This window comes from Bolinopsis microptera, chromosome 3, assembly GCF_026151205.1.
Source record: "Bolinopsis microptera isolate Bmic1 chromosome 3, MBARI_Bmic_1.0, whole genome shotgun sequence".
Lineage (NCBI taxonomy): Eukaryota > Metazoa > Ctenophora > Tentaculata > Lobata > Bolinopsidae > Bolinopsis > Bolinopsis microptera.
The window spans coordinates 6,750,066-6,769,293 of NC_087074.1; the positions used below are offsets into that span (position 1 = coordinate 6,750,066).

At 43.9% G+C, this 19,228-nt stretch overlaps 2 protein-coding genes across 4 annotated transcripts in view; both read left to right on the top strand.

The window, feature by feature from the left end:
- Window positions 1–17,920, top strand: part of LOC134813459 (uncharacterized) — a 58,157-nt gene extending 40,237 nt beyond the window's left edge. The window contains exons 1-10 of one of the 3 annotated variants that reach the window (XM_063821255.1): window positions 5,032–5,147; window positions 5,584–5,738; window positions 5,935–6,497; window positions 6,719–6,811; window positions 9,508–9,592; window positions 12,522–12,638; window positions 12,756–13,100; window positions 13,681–13,733; window positions 16,758–16,892; window positions 17,243–17,920. In XM_063821255.1, the coding sequence (XP_063677325.1) occupies window positions 5,105–5,147; window positions 5,584–5,738; window positions 5,935–6,497; window positions 6,719–6,811; window positions 9,508–9,592; window positions 12,522–12,638; window positions 12,756–13,100; window positions 13,681–13,733; window positions 16,758–16,892; window positions 17,243–17,369 (1,716 nt within the window). In that variant the 5' untranslated portion in view covers window positions 5,032–5,104 and the 3' untranslated portion in view covers window positions 17,370–17,920. Of the gene's footprint in view, window positions 1–5,031; window positions 5,148–5,583; window positions 5,739–5,934; window positions 6,498–6,718; window positions 6,812–9,507; window positions 9,593–12,521; window positions 12,639–12,755; window positions 13,282–13,333; window positions 13,734–16,757; window positions 16,893–17,242 lie in introns of those variants that run through there. The other 2 variants (XR_010160018.1, XM_063821256.1) reach the window with 2 other exon arrangements.
- Window positions 1–19,228, top strand: part of LOC134813462 (BTB/POZ domain-containing protein KCTD5-like) — an 80,349-nt gene that overhangs the window by 40,232 nt on the left and 20,889 nt on the right. The window lies entirely within an intron of this gene.

The window sequence follows — 19,228 nt, forward strand, 5'->3', positions numbered from 1 at the left end:
ACTGCCTCCTGATTGGCCGCAATGCAGTAGGTCATGTGAGGCAAGGATCAAAGGAGAGCCGGATATTTTCAAAGGTTGCACAGCAAATCTAGTTAAACAGACACAAACACTCGGACCCTAATTAATTGGAAATTTGAACCTTTGGCCGGGGTCCCTGCAGAGAGGAGCCCCTTTGACCTCCCAGCAATAGTCGTAGCGTCTCTCCCGCCGCTTTGCGGGTTTCTCGTTTTAGTGCCGTTTAGCCGTGCAGTAGCCGGGCTGGTATCTAGCTGTGCTGCTGTAAACCTCTGCAAGCAGTATACCCTGTGGCCTGTAGTTGTAAGACCACTGTCCGAGCCGGGCCCGTGTCTTTTCCTCCCGCCACTCACCGATCCTTTGTTGCTTTAACTGCTTACACCTCTCTCGCTACGTTAATTGGAATGCTTTGATCTCTTAAAGACTCTTTATCAACTCAGAATGTCAGGAATTTTACAGTACAAAAAATATCTTTCCTGGTAACTTGCCTTTACTTTTATTGTACACAGTTAATTGTAGTTGTTACTTTGTGGTTACTTGTTGTTACTTTGTTGCCTTGGCGAGGTTCCCCCGGGTTACAACTTCCCCTCACTCCGCAAGCAACTTCCCCTCCATTTTCAGTTTAATTAAGGTTGCCCGATCACTGGTGACTACTACTTAGTGCTGATCTTCATTCTGCACATCTTTAGTCTTACTATTCGCGCGGTCCGCTTTTGATTAAGCTTTAAAGTAAACCTGCCTCGAGTTAAAAGCTCCTCCAACTCCACTAGGTTATTAGCCTCTACGTGGTTAAAAAGAGTAGTGATGAGCCAACCATTCTCTTTAGTCGTCCGCGGCCTTCTTCTCTTCCTCCTCGCCTTCCTCAATTTTTCCTTCATTTGACCGCCCTAGGACTAAAGTCCCGCTGATTTACCCGGGTTCAGTTAATGTCGGTCCTGGTCTCTGCTCTGCTTTGTAGACATTGTGATTTGCCGATCTTTTGTGTGTGCTGGGTGTCACAGAGAGACAGAGAGTTTGAGAAATGTAGTCTCTGTTTTTGTCGCGGTTACATGTGTTTTGTTGCGAATTTGAGCTGTATTGTGATCATCCCGCAGTCTGTGGATGGATATTTTTAAGTGGTTATAAGTCAGTATTTTAATTGCACTAGTAATTTTAATTGTACTTGTTTTTAATTTTCACATGATGGTGTGGTTTAGCAACTTCGAGGAGGGGACTCCATCTTCATAAGTGATTAATGTTGGTGTTTCTTTCTCTTCTTTTATATCTTTGAAGTCTCTCCTTGACCACGAACGAGTAATTAGATTCATTGTTAAAAGGGTTACCTCCCTTATCTCTGAATTGTATTGATCAGTCTCCCGAGGTTTGGTTTCACTTCACATTTCGCTGACTTGCACCGCACAAGATCGCACTTTACACACCGCACAATATCCTCGTATCTCACTCCAGACACCTCTACACACAGGACACTACGAGACACACCTCTACACTTCTTCCCGACCTCTAAATTTAATCTCCCGTAGTATGCCCCTACACATAACTAGGAGTCCAACTTGAATTAGTTAAATTTTACTGTAAATTTTACTCTGAAATTCCTGAACGTACCCCGTAAACAGCCCATCTACAAATAATCCCCTCTCTCCGCCCACCTCCTCCTCCTCTGTTTTGCTGACAATTCTCTGACAGGCCTACTCAGACTAGATTCCCCAGAGAACTTGTGACGTGCTTAACCGTCCGCCATGAAATACTGTTATATACTCACCCTAGCATACCCTATATTATACAAACCCCTTAAAAACCACCCCGGACCGCTCTGTAAGTCAGACCGGTCGCACAAATCAACTCCGACCAAATTTGTCTGGACAGTGTTGTTGTCATGTGGTGGGTGGGAGCTGGTATTTAGAGAGCTAGTTGAGGAGGTCACAGTTAATTGGGGGGCAGGTGGGGGACCAGTGGGGGACTAGTGCCACCTACAGTCAGCTCCAAACAGATACAGTGACCATGAGCCCGCCTAATGTCCCCCTCTCTGTAATCCAATCTCAACCTATATATTGGGCATATTTCTTGTTTCGAATTGTAGTTCCCCGTCTCCGCGTTATGGTATTATTATTATTGCCCTGCGCTGCTGCTTTACGCTTCTTCTCGTTTTGATTTTAAAATGTACATAAGCTCTGATGAGTTTGTATACAGAGAAGGATGCGGAGAGGAAAGGGTTTTTCGCGAGATTTGTGTATGGGTTCTGTGTTTCGTACTGTGAGCTACCTGTATTATATCCGCACTGTGACTACACGTATAATGCTCTATCCCGCTCTAATAGTTTCACTCTGTGTATGTTCTGGAGGAGGTAACAATTAGATTGAGACAGCTGATTTCCTGTTTTCTCTACATCTCACCCCTCCTCCTTCTCTTTGATACTGGAGGTGATATTATCCTGTTAATTGTATCTCCCTCTCACGGAGATGTACAGCTCTCTCCAGGAAACGTCACGTCTAGATACCCGCGCACGTGCAAATCACACGACACGTGCACATCACGTGACACGTGCACAACTCATCGTTCTACTCTTATTTCACGAGTGTAGCCCACGTGTCCCAGCTGTGTAGGTCACGTGACAGTGTAGATCACCTGACACTCTCCTGTGTACGCTGCCATGCTTCACTGCTCACCTTTGTAGAGCCCGTCTCTCAGTATAAGAGAGAACTACCCTCCTCTCTCTTTCTCCTCGTCACGCTATCTTACACTCCTCGCATACTGGCTGGGCAATTACTTTGCAATTGTGTTTCATTAAGGCAGGGTTAACTTGAATTAACGCGACTTCTCCATCTTTGTTTCACTTTCAGACAATATATGAGGGACCACATGCAAAACTGGTATATCTGTTTTTGATAGTTTTGAGATAAATGCATTTTACTGATTTAAAGATTCTATATCATGTGTAAAAAACACTTCTAAAAAATGGTATATCTGTCTATATACCATTTTTAAAACTAGAATTGTACCAAAACTGGTATATCTCACGATATACCATTTTTTCTATACTATAAACAATAAAATAATTTAACTGAGAATGGTATATCTGAAGATATACCATTTGGGCTGGCTAAAGTCTATAAAATGTGTATAGATATACCGGTTTTATAGAAGATAAGTTTCTTGAAGGTGGTCTATCTGCAGATATACCATTTTGTTTTCATGATTGTTAAAAGCTAAAATGGTATATTGTAACATATACCAGTTTTGGAAAAATAAAATTTCACTTTTTTTCAAAAATTTCTTCAAAATTGTTCAAAAAAAGTTCCAAAGATGCACCTTTTCACCCTGAAGACTATGAGCTACCTGCGCAAAATTGGTATATGTTCAGATATACCAGTTTTGCATGTGGTCCCTCATATGCTCGTTTATTGTCATTATTATAGTGGAGACTGGTCGTAGTAGAGGAGGTAGCCAGCTGTTGCTGTGTTTACCTGCTAAATGGATACCTTCTCTCCTCCTCCTCCTCCTTCTTTCTCCAGAACTCTGTCTGATTCAATAACTTATGTAAATCTCCTGATCAGATGAGCTAACTACTACAGTGGATATGCACCTGTTTATGTAGTGATCTCCCTGTAACTTACTGTCGTAGTGTCGTGGTTGTACAGGTACCCTGCTTACTGGTCACTTGTTGGTTACTTGTTACTGGTTTGCGCTACTTTTTCACCGTAACAGTAGACTGATATTCGTGTATAATTGTAGTGAAACTTGAGCGACCATGCACGGTAATGCGCTTCCTTTGACTCAGGCACACTTCAGTGCGGAACAGTGCAGAAACAGAGAGCTACTTCTTTTTAGCTGGAAATGTTGTTTAGCAGGAGGTTTAAAAGTGAGTCTAGTGAGCTGCTTACCAGCGTATCAAGGAGTAATGGAGCTGGAGCGACGTGTTGAGAGTGAGCAGGGATGATGAGTGAATATAGCTGTGTGAAGGTATCTGACAAGTGCTCCTGCCGGGCTATTTTAACACAGTCTATCAGGTTAGATCCACTACTTCCGGGTAAAAGCGGCCTCTAAATCACGTGCTGATCAGGGAGGGGGCACCAGAGTGGGAGGAGGTGGCTAAAGGTGGCTAAAGGTGGCACTCGGGTGGTATCTACACTACATACCTGACATTGCACCCACATACCAGGGTGTCTGATACGCTACCTACACGGCCCCCTCCTCCTCCTCCTCCCTGTGTACGGATCCTATCTCTCCTCCTCTTCTCCTACCCAGTCACGTTTTCCCTCCTCGATACTTATCATCTCTCATGTGTATCGTCACGTGGCAGTGATACTGCCCTCTGATTGGGTGATAGCTCCGATACTGTGCTGCTATTGGTGGAGGTGCGCGGTACAGTGCCGGGTCTTGATTACATTTTATTTAGAGTGTGGTTTGGTAAGTAATATCTCTCTCTCTCTCTCTCTCTCTCTCTCTCTCTAGCTGGATTCCCAGTCTACCCAACTACCTAGCAAGCCTAGCTTTTGTCACGCTTATGAAACGTTACATTCGTCCCTTTCAGTCCCTCTGCTATTACCGTTTTTAACATTTTTGGAATAGTTTAGAAGTTCCATGGTTGGTTAGGCCCGACAGTGTCCTTGGTAATGCTGCCCGGGCACTGTCCCACTTTACTCCGACCAACCCATTCAACTGCCTATATTTCCCCGTTGTCGCTGATTTTCGTTACATACAGTGCAAGTTTTGATTGTCTGTTTGTGTTGCTGGTGCTGTCGTTTTGTTATGCATTTATTTTACTGTTGTATTCTTTTCAGATGCTATGTTTCGGCTGCACCCTTTTTTGACACATTATCGAAAACATATATTGACCGAATGTTTTCCGTGCTGCGTATTCTTTTCGTCTATTTAGTTTCGGTTTTACTTTAAAATATTATTCTCATTATCGCCTCAAATATTGACTGAGTTTTTCTTATTAAGTATTCTATTATTATATTATATAGTTTCGGTTTCACTTTTCACAGTTTTTTAGCCTCAAGTAACCTTAGTAACCTTAGTAACCGTAGTACCCTTACATAGGAATGGCAGCGGGACGCGGAAACAGAACTGACAGAACTTGTTAGACACCATGAACACCACATGTGAAACTACTGTAGGGGTTCTCATTGGAGGTACAGTTTAACCTCATTTCAGTTTAACCTCATTTGCGAGGTACATTAATTAGACCTCAAACTCCCGGTTTTTTTTTATTTGAGGCACTGCTTTTAACTGTTATTTGTAATGTTTCTTCAGGGTTTTACCCGGTACTTTAAACTCTGTTTTGGTCTAGCATTGTCTGTTGCTTATTTGTTGTACTGTAGCCAGGCTGTAAAACCTTACATCCCCGTCTATCACCTGTAATTCTATTATACAAAGCTTTTGACAAGTCCCTGAAAATTTGCTGAGTATTTAAGTTTAAACTTGTTCGGTCTATTTCTCAAATTTGTAGATTATCTAACTTCAAATTTACGGTTTTGTTCACCTTTCAAATAAAAATATTGAATCCCCTTTACAAAACACATACAGAGTATTAGCGTTTTAAAACTAACCCTTAACGTCTCGTCTCAGCGAGTGAGCGTATGCACGATGTCGCCTCAATGGGTTCTAGTGAGCGAAAACACCGGTCTTACCACCCCAGATCAGCGCTCCAGAAGCTCCTCTCTATGGTGGAGCCCATTATGAGACCCCTGACTATTGAACTATACGAAACTGAGAAAGAAGAGGTGAGTGTGTACTATGTTATCTGTCATGATGATGTAATGGCAGGTTAATGGGTTTAGCCTCTAGTACGTCCAAGTGGTTTGCAATATTAGCTGTATGATTTAATAAGAGAGTCAGTGATCGCCTTGTTTAAAACACGATCGGAATTTTAAAATTCCCCGCTTATGATCAAGTGTAAGACCGATATCTCTTTCTCAGTACGCCAGCTCGCAGCACAGTATTGACGAGATAATCTGTCACGCCGGGCAGCGCAACTCTTTTCAACAGTTCCTGCGAGCGCGCGAGACCGAATCCTGCTCCTTTGTCAAGGAGTTCCAGTTTCTGTGTCTCTGCAAGGAGTTTAGGGAGTGGGGAGACAAACTTCAGTACGGACCATATCGGATCAGGGTCTTAGCGAACTATATCTACCACAATTTTATCAGAGAGGGTGGCGCGCAGTCGCTCGCGCTCAGCGACGTTATCAGACGGAACATTGAGCGCATGCGGAACAGCGTCGGGAAAGTGAACTCAGCACTGTTTGAGGAAGCTTATCAGTACGTATCGATGGTGATTATTCAACAGAACGTAGTAAAATCATTTGTTGAGAGTCACTACTATCAGACTATGTGGGAGGACGAGGAAATGGATTGTAACTTGTTTAAAGCGCTCAGTTTGGGTGGAGCCGCGTCACTTCACACGTCGCGCCACAAACCCTTCGCGGGCGGTTCTGTCGGATCCTCTGACGCATCCTCCTGCTCAAGCTCCGTTTCTAGATACTCCAGGTGAGAACGAACTCTCAGATAATTGGGCCGTGTGCTTTCTTGTGAAATACAATGGCCGATGTGCTTTCTGGTGAAATACAATACCGCTAGAATTTATATGCAAATCTTTTGTATTGTTTTTGATTTATATTTATATCTATATTCGTGTTTTCCGCTCGTTAGAGCAGATCATTTCAGTTCAAATGTTTCGAAAATATTTGTAATATATTTGAAACTTTCAGATCAAATTTCTTTGGAGACGGGTTGAGTTCGGAAGCGTCGTCAGCGATAGTTAGCGAAATTCAGAGCATAGCCTCAAGCAAAAGCGGCAGCAGGTTTGTCAAAATCACAATTACTTTTTCATCTTCATTAAGTGGTTAATTATAAATAGATAATTATAATTAGAGAATTATACGGGGAGATTATGTCATTATGTTAGAAGGTGGCTGTGACTGGAGTAGCGGCGTGTGAGGTAGAGAGTGCGGCGTGTCCCTTTTTAGAGAGAGGGCCCTTAGTCTGGATCCCTCACCGCTCTTTCTGTCTCACCCATTACCAGACTACTACCACTCAGAGTGAGACTACACGGGAACCATCATATGGCCACCTAATTAGTCAAACTCTTTGCTAATTGGGTCTTTGAGACGGGATCCATCCCACTAGATCCTCCTCTTTGAGGAGCACCTGGAGCTTTGATCTGATCTGAAACATGTGGTTTATTGGAGATAACACTTGGTCACGTGGTTTATTGGAGATAACAAAAGTCAGTCACGTGATTAGCTAGCTAGCTGGCCTGATCTCCGTGTAGTAAATAGTTATTGATAAAGCTGCTCAACTCTCTGTATAGTCTCATGCTGTAAGAGAGCAGGCGGCCCATCTCTCTCTCACGTGTGGATGGATCTCAGTACACATACTCTTTATAATGATACTAGCAACATAACTAGATCAAACACAACTCGCTCTCAAAGACTACACACTCACACAGACAAACATCACAAAGCTCCCTCCGACACGCTGCTAACTCTGCTTTAAAACAGGCTGCCTCACCATAGCCGCCCGGACTTTCTCCCTTTGGGGAGGGGTTTTTTTGTTTATGTCAGCTCAGCAAAAAAAGCACAAAGATCTCCAATTGCTTTGAGGTGGCGTAGATTAAAGAGTAAAGACCTGATGGATTGGTCGGCTTTTACAGTTTTAGATTAAAAGAGGTTGCTATGTGATCGGTAACCTGGTAAACAGCTATCAGACAGTCAGCCAAGTAGGCCAAATGGCTGGTATCGGCAGTCGCTTTGAAAAGAGTTGGCAGTGGACACATGTGGGCACTACTATTAGCAGGTGCTCGCTCACCTGCAATATTAATAATAACCCACTGTTTCGTATCTCATATCTCCACCGCATTCCTCCAGCATTCCTTTTATCTTTAGTATCTAGTTTTCATTTTGGTATGCTCTCCGGAATGAACGCTGTGTGTTTCGCATGCAGCCACAAACACACAGACAGACAAACACACAAACCCTCCTCCCGGACAAGCCGGCCTAGTAGCGGGTATGTGATACGAATAGCTTACATTCCTTAACCCGGACCACTAATAAGCAGTCCCCGGTCAAGATATCGCGGTAAAGTCAACCCGGAATTGGTCTGCAGTATTTGCTGTTATTTTCCGGGTAGGTCTCCCCGCTACCTCATATCTACATACAGCCTGGTCTTTAGTACCTGCTGGATCAGGTGTCTGGCGTCTGGTGCACTCAACATATAACCCCCCCCCCCCCCCCCACCATGCCCAGTGCCTCCCCCCCCCCCCCCTACCCAGCTACCCTGCCGACACTCAGTAACCCGGCCCTAAGCTTTGAGGTCCAGCTCTGTATTATACAGATTAGTCTTCTGAGGTCTGGGGATTATAGCTGTTTTAGCAGCTGACCCTTCTTGCAGGAAGTCACTAAGTGAGTCAGTTATACACTGATTGAGTGACTCAACATGTCACTAATTGAGTGAACCTCTCTGCATATTATTATTCTCATCACCTCCCCACTGTAGGGTCAGTGTTCTGTTCTTTATTAGAGGCTGGTAGATTGAGTGATTTTGTATGTAAGGAGTGTGCAGGCCAGTAACTGCCTTACAAATGTAGCACTTACATCTCTCCCTCTCTGATACGGGTCCCGGAATAAATTAACAAATTAAGGATTCATCCTGTGACTGAGACTGAGTTTGTGCACCGTTAATTCAATAAGTTAGGGCGCAATTTAGGCGATGTCTTTGATCAGGCCCCTCAGAAAGCATCAGGATACCAGAGAAAGTAGTGGTCACTCAGAGAGAGAGAGAGAGAGGTATAAATATTACATAATGGTGGTTGTAATATCTGAGGGAAGGTGTGAAGCGCACGTTTCATTCGACACGTGAGCAGTTAACCCCGTCAACCAGAGTCCAGAGAGAGGGAGAGAGGGAGAGAGGAAGGGAGGAAGGGAGGGAGGGAGGGAGGGAGGGAGGGAGGGAGGGAGGGAGGGAGGGAGGGAGGGAGGGAGGGAGGGAGGGAGGGAGGGAGGGAGGGAGGGAGGGAGGGAGGGAGGGAGGGAGGGAGGGAGGGAGGGAGGGAGGGAGGGAGGTACTACCGATAAGTAGAGGTAGTATATGTGCTGTGACATAGAGATTTAAATAAGAGGGATCTTTATAATAATGAGATAATGAGATGCTACATCCTAGAATTTTAGATGTCGTAACTTGGTGACTATCAAACCATTGATTATGTCTGAGTAACGCAGTTTGGTGCATGCTGAGAGGAAGTTGTTAGTGAAGGTGTGGGAGTAAACATTGTTCCTGATCTCCAGGCTCTATCAACCTCCCAATCATTGTAACCTTACAAGATTTCATCTAAGTAGGGCTTCCGACTGATTAGCACTCTGATTGTGAAACTTGTGAGCGAGTGAGTGAGAGGGAGTAACCTGGTGATTGAGAGTATTTTATAGTAGTGCTAACTCCAGGTACAGATTTATATTCTATATATTACTATATATATAAAGTACTTATCCGTGACTACTTTCAGCAAATCATCAACTGGCAGCAACGCATCGGCAGCCTTTGACAAGTACTACTCGTCTAAAAACTCACAGATGAAATCGAACAAAAAGGTGAGATCTCCGCTTCAGTAACCTCCCTACCTAATTATATCTCACTAAAGACACCCCCGTGTTAATATATCCTTTGTGAAATCAGTGGCAGTCTGAGCCCGGATATATTTAGGCTGGGAACTACCACAAAACAATACTGCTCGGGTTAGGGCACGAGGGCGGCAGAACACTTCTCTGCAGGGCTGGTAACTTTGCCCTTAAAATAGGGCACTGCTAATAACGGTGTTATCCACAGCTAATGACAGGGTAAGCTCACTAGTTTGTAGCACGTGAGCGGGTCTCGTGTTTGCTAATTGAATCCCCTGTCGCAGGATCAGCTTCACTGATTCCGGGTCTGAGTGTGGGTAATGATGGTACAATGGGGGCCGGTTACTGGGGCTCCGACCAGTGCTGTAGTCGGCACACAGGGCGACTAGTCGGGTCGGGACACTAAGGGAGGGAGGCGGTAACTGCGACAAGTACTGTCCTAACTGTTAATAGTCCTACTGACTGGCCCCTGTTAAGGGTCCTGTTAGTGGGACTAGTCGGACACGTACACCTCAACAAGGAACATATCCGGGCACGTACAGCTAGGACCTCCTACAATATCCTGGCTCTGACATTATATACTAGGTTAGCACTGAGGCCAGTCTTTACTTCTACTGCTCAGTGCCGTAAATCTTCAACTAGGTTTGGAAAACTGCAGCTAAATTCATGAAAATCCTGTTTTTATGATCTCCTGACGGACAAAACTGACCTCTGAATCTGTAATAGCAATCTCGCCTACTCTGGAGGAGCAATCATTGAGCTGGATTTTATAAGAGTTCCTTTGTTGAGCCCTGCTTTTAGCACATCAGTAAGTGAGTCTAAGAGAGGGCTCTGTTAGAGCACACTGTTAACTAGAACACTGTTCACCCTCTCTCTCTCTATCTGTCATAGTCAGTGTTTCCTAGCCGCTACCCTGGCCTCACATGCCTCCTAAATTACGCCCTTTTGATGGGCCAGACAATTGAATTTGCCATTAACTGCACAGAAATAGACAGAGGGCTCACTAATCTACCGTATTATTGATATTTAAGTGCTGCCGCCGTGTTTAGCTCTTTGGAAAACCGCCAGTGTCGGACCAGTTTCCTGGACACGGTTTGAAATATAGAGGACTTTGTAGTGGGTTAACAAGGTCCTCTATAATATAGAGGACCTAGTTCACTGAGCTCTTAACTTATTACTGTAGACTCCAGAACTGCGTGGATACATTCACAATGTACCGTCTCTGTCCTGCCTTACTTTCGGATAATATCTCGTCACCTCTGCTAGTGTTTAGGAACTCGTCACCTGTATCTCCGGGCATCAAAACACTGCCCTGGTAGGATTCTGTCGCGTAATAATGAGTGACTTTGTGTGAGATCACGTTTTGATATGCTGGCTGATACGAGGTGAAGTGCGGTGGAGATACCATATGTGTGGGTTAACCCTGTAGCGGGTCTAGACTGTCTTACACTGATAGTACACATACCACCCACAGTACGCACTATAGAGGGCATTGTCCTATCTTATCTAATCTTGTGGCCTGCTTTTCAGGGCAGGGGGATATTTTAGTTATTCATATTTATAATGTAATCTCTTTTTCATCCTTAGCTCCTTAGATATTCTGGTCTAAGCTGCATGTCCGGAAATTATTCTCCATAAATAAAATAAAGTGACTGAATATAAAGACATTTGAATGGGACTGAGTATTAAGATGTGGACCCACTGACCCAGTCAGACTGCACAGGTGTGTTATCCACGTGATGCCCATTTAAGGTGTGTGTACCATTACTACAATTCCGAGGAACAGGCAGTAAAACCAATTTCCTGGCCCAGCAGGGAGGCAGGCAGTTTATATAGTACCTATAATCAAATCACGCCCTGACAATTCTCTCTACATGACTCCTCACTCTAAATGCTGTGTTTCCTAAGTAGAAACCGTTATAAGGTATAATCTTATTAGCTACACAGGGTTAAGCCGCGCGCACGTGCACACCCTGAACACACTGGTGTCTGTGTGAGTAAACTCTTTGTGTTTATTCATGCAGAAAATATGCTGTTTAGACGAACCCAAGTACGTACCCATGTGAAGCTAGATACGCTCCGCAGAGCAGGCACAAGGCCTGATAACTACAGTCTGCCGCTACTCCGCATGCAATCCCAAAACAAGAATGTTCCAGACGTCTGAGTACATTTAGGAAGCGCTACTCTGCATGCAATTCCGTGTCAGTTGGAGCGTGACCACTGACCAGAGTAGCTGGGTACCTGGTGACGGTTACCTAGTGACCGTTACCAAGCGACACTGGGTGTCTTATTATCTAACGGTTCACTGCTCTCCGGTATCACCATGACTGTGAGGTGACATGATGCGTAGTATCAACACAGCAACTTGTGTAACAGAAATATTTGTGATACGGTCGAGAGCGGTAGGGGTATTTCACCTTTGATAGTATTCCGAGCACTAACTCTGTAAATCTTGTTTCCATTCCTCCAGCCTGGATATCAGGCTTGTGATTGGTAGGTGTGTGTCACGTGGGCCCTTCTCTCACACCTGATTGGTCCAAATGTTAATTAGATTCAGAAATATAACTAGAGAGCTTGGGGAGGCGTTAAATCGGGAAATTAGCAACTTTTACTACCGTAGCTGAATAATAATGTAACCTTGGCTGAGTATAATCCGGGACACTATTTTTAGTGTCACCACTCAACCTCTGCAGTCTACACCTTGCTCCAACGCCCCTTTTAAAAGTTTTATTAACAGTCTTGAAACACTTCTTGATACTCAAAAATAGAGTCCACATATCTCGTCGTCACGATTTCAACACTTGACTGAGTATGAAAAATGTAGAGGGTAAAGAGATACCATGTAACTTAGTCACGTGTTAACCACCTGTTATGTCACATGTTAACGAGCTACTCTTTTCAGAAAGGTGTGGTTAACCCCGCGAAGCTGATGGAGGAGCTCCTGCCTAGGTTGGAGATCATATCTTTGGAGCAGAGCATGAGAGTACAGAACTTCGGCAGTCTCGATCAAGGACCTCATGTAAGTCAAACTTTGATGTTTTTAAATGTTCTGAATTAGCTCACTCTAGTTTCAACGTGACTTATTATGAAGTTCGGAAAGCTGTATTACTCCTCAATTAACACTATATCTCGCTAGGGTGGAGACACGCCTGTTGTAGTTCTGATGCGGAAGAAGGAACGAGAGGGAGAAGAGGAGGGCCCCGTTGACATGGGGAGCCTGAACCACATGACCCACCACTCTCTCCCTCAACAGATGGTCACCAGTACTTTACAGCCCTTCACTCAACCCCAACAACCTCCCTCCTCTCTCTACCCCTCCTCCCAACCAGCCCGCCCCTCTGATAAGCAGCAGTGTGTGAGAGAACGGAGCGCCAGTACTCAGTCTGTGGAGGCCATGGTCTGTGACGAGGAGGAACCTGTAATCAGGCAACCAGAACAACAACCCTCTGAACAACCTGCCCGGCCCGCTTGGACAGAGCAGGTAACTGCCCTTGTAAAATAACACTTTTGCTGGTTTATATATCGGGTTTTTACCATATCGGGTTTTTACCATATCAAACGCGGGAGGATTTCACTTTGTAAAAAGGAGATATCGGATTATTGGTAATTACTTGCACCTAGCACTATTTGAACCTAGCACTCGCCTCGAATACTGATTATTGGTAATTACTTGCAGTATATTTGAACCTAGCACTCGCCTCGAATAGTGATTAGTGATTACAGTATCTGATATCCTACGTGCCCATATCCATAATGAACTATTTAACAGAGATCCCCCCTCTCTCTCTCTCTCTCACCCTCTCTCTATCCCCTGTTTCATCCTGGTTCACGGATAGGAGATACAATCGAGTTACAAATCTGTGCTCTGGTCACTACATTTCCACTAATACCATTACCTGAACCTCAGCACAGAATGAGATATTTATCTCCCCCCTCATTACACACCTCATATCATATTGGTAACTTTGTTATCTTCTATTCCCCCTGATAAGCTTCCCTCGTGTTGTGACGACCTAGTAAAGAATATTATGAAGGAGTAAACTGATCAGCTTCTCTTTCAGACGACGCAGCAAAGTACAGGGAGTGGTCAAGCGCGTTCAAGCGATCCTAACCGGTGAGTTAAAGAGCTAGCCTCTCATTATTATGTTATTAAACGTATATCTCCTCTCTCTCCTCTTCTCGTTCCTGTAGACGTTAATTGAGTTTCGCAGTGAGCCAGGTTATCCGTTAACTGATAGATATCGTACAGTTTAGCTGCAACATAAACAACTTTGTATTTGTAATTATGTCATCAATATGAGGGCTTCTCTAGAAGGTTGGATGGGATAGAATGTTTACAGTATTGTAATATTTATCAAGACCGCGCTTTTCTACAGAACAATTTCAGTCAGACCCTTAAAATCACCGTAATCACCTTCCAAATCTCCGTAATTGTAAAAGCTCCCTCAACCATCCAAGTCTACACTCCACGAAGCTTGGGACTTGAAAACCAACCCCACATTTAGTGAGCTCGAAAAAGAAGCATTTAATTTGGTGGATGGAGCTGTCTGATGAAAACGAGGGACACTTAGTACTGGTCACCCTTCTGATCACGCTCGTTAATCAGTCTCGACATTCAGAGATCCCCCAGCCTCTAACCCAGCTTACCATGATTTGTTAGTCTTCCCAGATGCACTACAGGGTCACGTGATCACTATGGTTACCTAAGAGTGCCCACGTGATCACAATGTCACGTGATAGTAGTAACACGTGCGGATATTATGAGCTCTTCTGGCTCTGTGCGGTGTTTTTGTCGGTCTCTCCGTTGTTTAAGAGAGGCCAACTCTTACACAACACACACACAGGATGTATTGTGCCTGTTTATTAAATGGCACTAAACAGCGTCACCTGTCTCATTACATCAGCTCGAGCTATGACGTCATCAGAGAGCTGTGATGTGATCAAGATATCACCCTTGTGAGGTGAACGCTCTGTAATTATATCCTGCGTTTCATCTCCCCAGACCAGCTCTATTTCTGTCTTCGAGTTAGAAAACAAGTGACTCGTGGTTACCTAAGAGGTGGAGCACACACACACACACACACACACACACAGGTAATTGGATCGCATTATCGTGCGTTTGATCTTTTCCCGAAGTTCAGGGGACACGTGTTGTGTGATGTCTCTGAAGAACATGTAATCGCTGTGCCTAGTGTGGTGCTCAAACAAGTGTACACAGATATCGGAGGAGCGGCGTACTGTACACAGTCACATATTTATCTTAACAGAGAACTTGCCGATGTGTAGACAGTAGGGCTGCGAGGGGAGACCACGTGATCTTATCAGGCAGGGCACGTGGGCTGGAGTTCATGGCACGTGGGCAAACTTCCATCAAGCTTCCAACAATCCTTGCTTACAATCCATTAGCTTTTACCAGAGGTCAAAGAGACCTGCCCTCTTTGAAGTTTGAGCTTAGTGGAACTGTCAAAAATCTTAGTGATGTATCAAACCCTGAATATCGTATACACGAGAATATGTAATGAGTGAATTGTGTCTGAAGTAGGGTGAAGTGAGCGTGAAGTCGGGTGAAGATACCAGGTACGGTCTACTTAAGTGCCGGGTATACTCCCTCCGGACGCGAGACCTAACTCACCCTGTTCTTTGTTGTTGTAGTGTACAAGGGCTCCTTTGAAAGCTGCTGAGTTTTAAATTTAGTCAGGTGTTATTTCTGAGGTGGTGGTAACCTCGTGCTGCACGGCTCCTCAGAACAGTTTAAACCTCACAGCAGCCGCCCGCCCCTCCCTGCCTGCTAACGGTCTGTGATAGGTTAACCTCGGCTCCTTTCACTGTCGTCCTGATTTTCTGGGCTATCTTAAATAAAGTGTACAGAAATAGTGTGACCCGTGTGTTGACCAAGCTCCACCAGGGTTAACTCCCACCTCTCCCCTCTTTCTACGTAATCTCAGTGATCTGGTCCGGAACTGCTAGTTTGAGTTCATAGCGGCGACCTCTGGTATGACAGATAACATGGCACATACACTGTTCACCGTCACGTGACACACTGTTCACTGTCACATGACCCGGTCGGTTGTAATTAATGAGGCCGGTCTGTTTGAACTGTATCCCTTTACCAGCTGGGCCGCCCTCACCCTCCCTCCCTGCTCGGTGTGTCAACACTGTTTACCCGGTCATCCTCCCTGTTTTGTAACTGTTAATTAACACTACTTGGTGTCGGGGGCTGGAGAATTGAGGATCGGGTCCTGCTTGGAACGAGAGGAGATAAGATGAAGGAGATAAAACTGTAAGGTTCACAGTCTAAACCCAAATACGGTGTCCTAAAACACAGTACAACACTGATACCCCCGTCTGCTTGAGCGATAAATTGTCTGCTGAATATCTTCTGAAGCTAACATATTGCCATTGGAGACAGTGGGACAGCTTGCAATCAGTCGTGTTCCTGTCTGTTGGATTCTGCTGCCTCCCCACTGAGAGACTATCCGACCTGGCCGACCTGGCCGCTCTCCTGTGTATCCCGCACATCAAAAGGAAACCTTCCCCGGCTTAGTCATGTCAAAGAAATGAACTGATTAGAACAAATTTAAGATGCACTCCTTTAGGGCATGATCCTTATTATATAAATTATATCCTTTATGTACGGGCATTAGTGAGGATTATGTAGCGAGATTATTTATGATTTTGCCGGATAGTTTTATCCGAGGCACGCTGTCGAGCCACTTAGTAGTATTTAATTACAGAAAGTTTACTTCAAAGCGGCCAACCTTTGTAGCTAATCGCTCCTGCCTGTCCGGATCTACTCCGCAAGCTTTGATGGAGAATATTTTGCTAAATTGCTCTTTAGGCTCCGCCAGCAGATCAAACGTTGCAGCCGTTACAAAAGAGACCCGATATTTTCATAAACCTGCTCATTAGGTCAAACTCTTTTTAATCATCTCCAGCAATCACACGATCTACTCGTATTTACATGTAGGGGGAGTACACCCCCCTCCCCCTCCCACTTGTAGCTCCGTTCTGGCTCACTGTGATTCTCTGGAAATTAAAATACTTTGAAATGTTCATGTTGTAAGCGATATTTTCATATATGTTCTGTATTCTGTAAACTGAGAAGTTTCAACTCATTCTGACGAACTCTTTATTTCAGAGCCCCCGACGTTCAGATAGCATATACCTACAGTACAGACTCTATATGTTACGTGAAAGTGTTGCCGGGACCGAACGTGACCTTGCAACAATTCAAGGAAGTTGTGGCTTGGAACAATCCTGTTCCAAATTCTAGGTAAGTTCACGATCAATGATCAGATCTTGGGGAATGTTTAAGGAAGTGAAGTTAATACAAAAATGTCGATGGATTTTAGTAAGGAAAATCACATTGTTCACTGTGAATCGTTGGAGTAATCTTGGTCTCGGTTTGGACCAGATGTCGTAATTGTTAGTGAAGAAGACAGTGCAATCTGTTGAATATTGCAACATATGACCACAAGAACTATTTTACAACTCACGACGAAACCGTGCAATCTTTCGTCATGCACGGTCAGCCTTTAAAAAGAGCGAGCCCTAGCTATTCAATTACACACATATTTTCAATCATGTTAATAATATTGTATTCTTAATCTGGTCTTTTTTCAGATATTTTTTCAAGAGGCAGTTGCCTGGAATCGGAGAGGTACACGAGGAGATCAGTCTAGATAGCTCCGCGCTTCCCTTCTGGGCTCCCAATACGATATTTGGCCGCGTGGAACGCGGGCTGGACTGAAAGATTCAGAAATGATTCTTATCTTCTGATACACCAAAAGACTGAATGTTGATCATAGATCTATTAACTCGAGAAACAATAAAGCCCCTTCATTATATTTGACTGAGACGATCAAGTTGTTAGGTAGATCAGTAATGTGTGATCTTGTTAGAACTCACGGGGGGTTGTCATGACTACCCCCCAACTCACCCCCTGCATGACAGAAAACAGATTGTAACGACATTTGTACGACTATTTATCAATATTTCTCGTGTATTAAACCTAACATAAGCAAAATTATCGAACTTCGCTAGATGGGTTAAACAATTTTATCTGTTTTGTACTTTAGTTATTTCTACTCACTGCACACGGAAACAGTGTTCTGTGTTTAGGGACGGTTACCCCTCAGAATAGTTAGTGTCCGGGGTTGCGCAATTGTTAGCCCAATCAACACTAGTTCCCATTGGAACATCTTCAACGGACTGCGATAACAGTTCGCTGAGTTTTATATTTCCAAACAATCAAACGATGCAATGCTGTACTTTTAATATTTTTAGTTTTATTTAAGATAATGTGTTTAACTTCGTCTCTACCATCTCTACACTCTGCAGTCTACAAAGCGATGAAGAAAAGAAACCCGGCATTGTAATTTCTCTTGGATGAGGAGTTTACGACAGCAGATATGTTGCACTCGTCACTGGTATTTGTTATGGCTAGTCTTGCTCTGTTACAATTGAGATAGTTCATCCCACTACTGTCAACCCTATCTAAATAACCAGGCTGGCCTTGTCAAGCTCAGTATCAGCGCCACTAAGCGTGATCTTTGCAAAGTTATTTGTATTCTACCGCCGCCATGAATTCACGACGTCGATGCGCGGCGCCTGTATAGCTCTCCATAAAGCTGTGCATTAGGCTGCACGTTCATTTATGTTTTTTATTTTCCAATTACTTAAAAAACTCACTGATTAACAATCATACAATATATTGCAATTTATAAGCTCCTGTGGTAATAGTTATAAGAGACATTGAATTTCCTGGTCAACTGTCGACCTAAGCCGCGCATTTTACATCACAATTAAAGCTGAACGATAGATATTATTTTTGAAAAATAAAATTTTGTATTTCATTGGAATTACTTTTTTAAAATATCATTATGTAAGCATTCAAACTTTTAAAAATGGTTACTGGGCTCAAGGCTCAGCCTGTCATTCCGCTTAATTTCTATTCGTGTTATATTTACAATTTATGTTTATGAACATTATAGCCTGGGGTCCTTAAGTAAAACAAAAAATGCGGTCGCTTTTCTTTTGTGGATGGCCGCTCAACTTCCCGATCTGTGATGGCGTATTTTATTTTATTCAACAATATAACCTGGGTCCCCAATGTTTGCTGTTTATAAGTATGCAGATATAGTGCAGTGACAGGCCGAGCGCCGCCCAGTTAATTCCATATTGAAAATTTGAAAATCGTGTAGCCGTATGTTAATTATTAAACTTTATTGTTTATGCAACCTGACACGGATCTGTGCAAAATAGTAATACTGACAACAATATGCTATCAATTAGTGCTTGGTGGGATACGTACATATCATCGTGAAATTAACAATTTACTTGGTCAGTTCAGTGCCGCGCGACAACAATTACTTATTTAATTCAGAATATCTCGCAAAATGACTTTGCGCAGGCTATACTACTATATAATAGTTAAAAACGTGTGCGACATGTTGGCGCGCGGGCTTGTCATACGTATGACCCGCCGCGCACGAAGTGCGCGGCTCCCCCGTATCGTCAGGACGATAAAGTTTTACCATAGTGAAACGACCGTGGGGGTCGCAACGTGATACAAGCGCGGGCACGGTTGTACGCTTGCAAGCACGCATG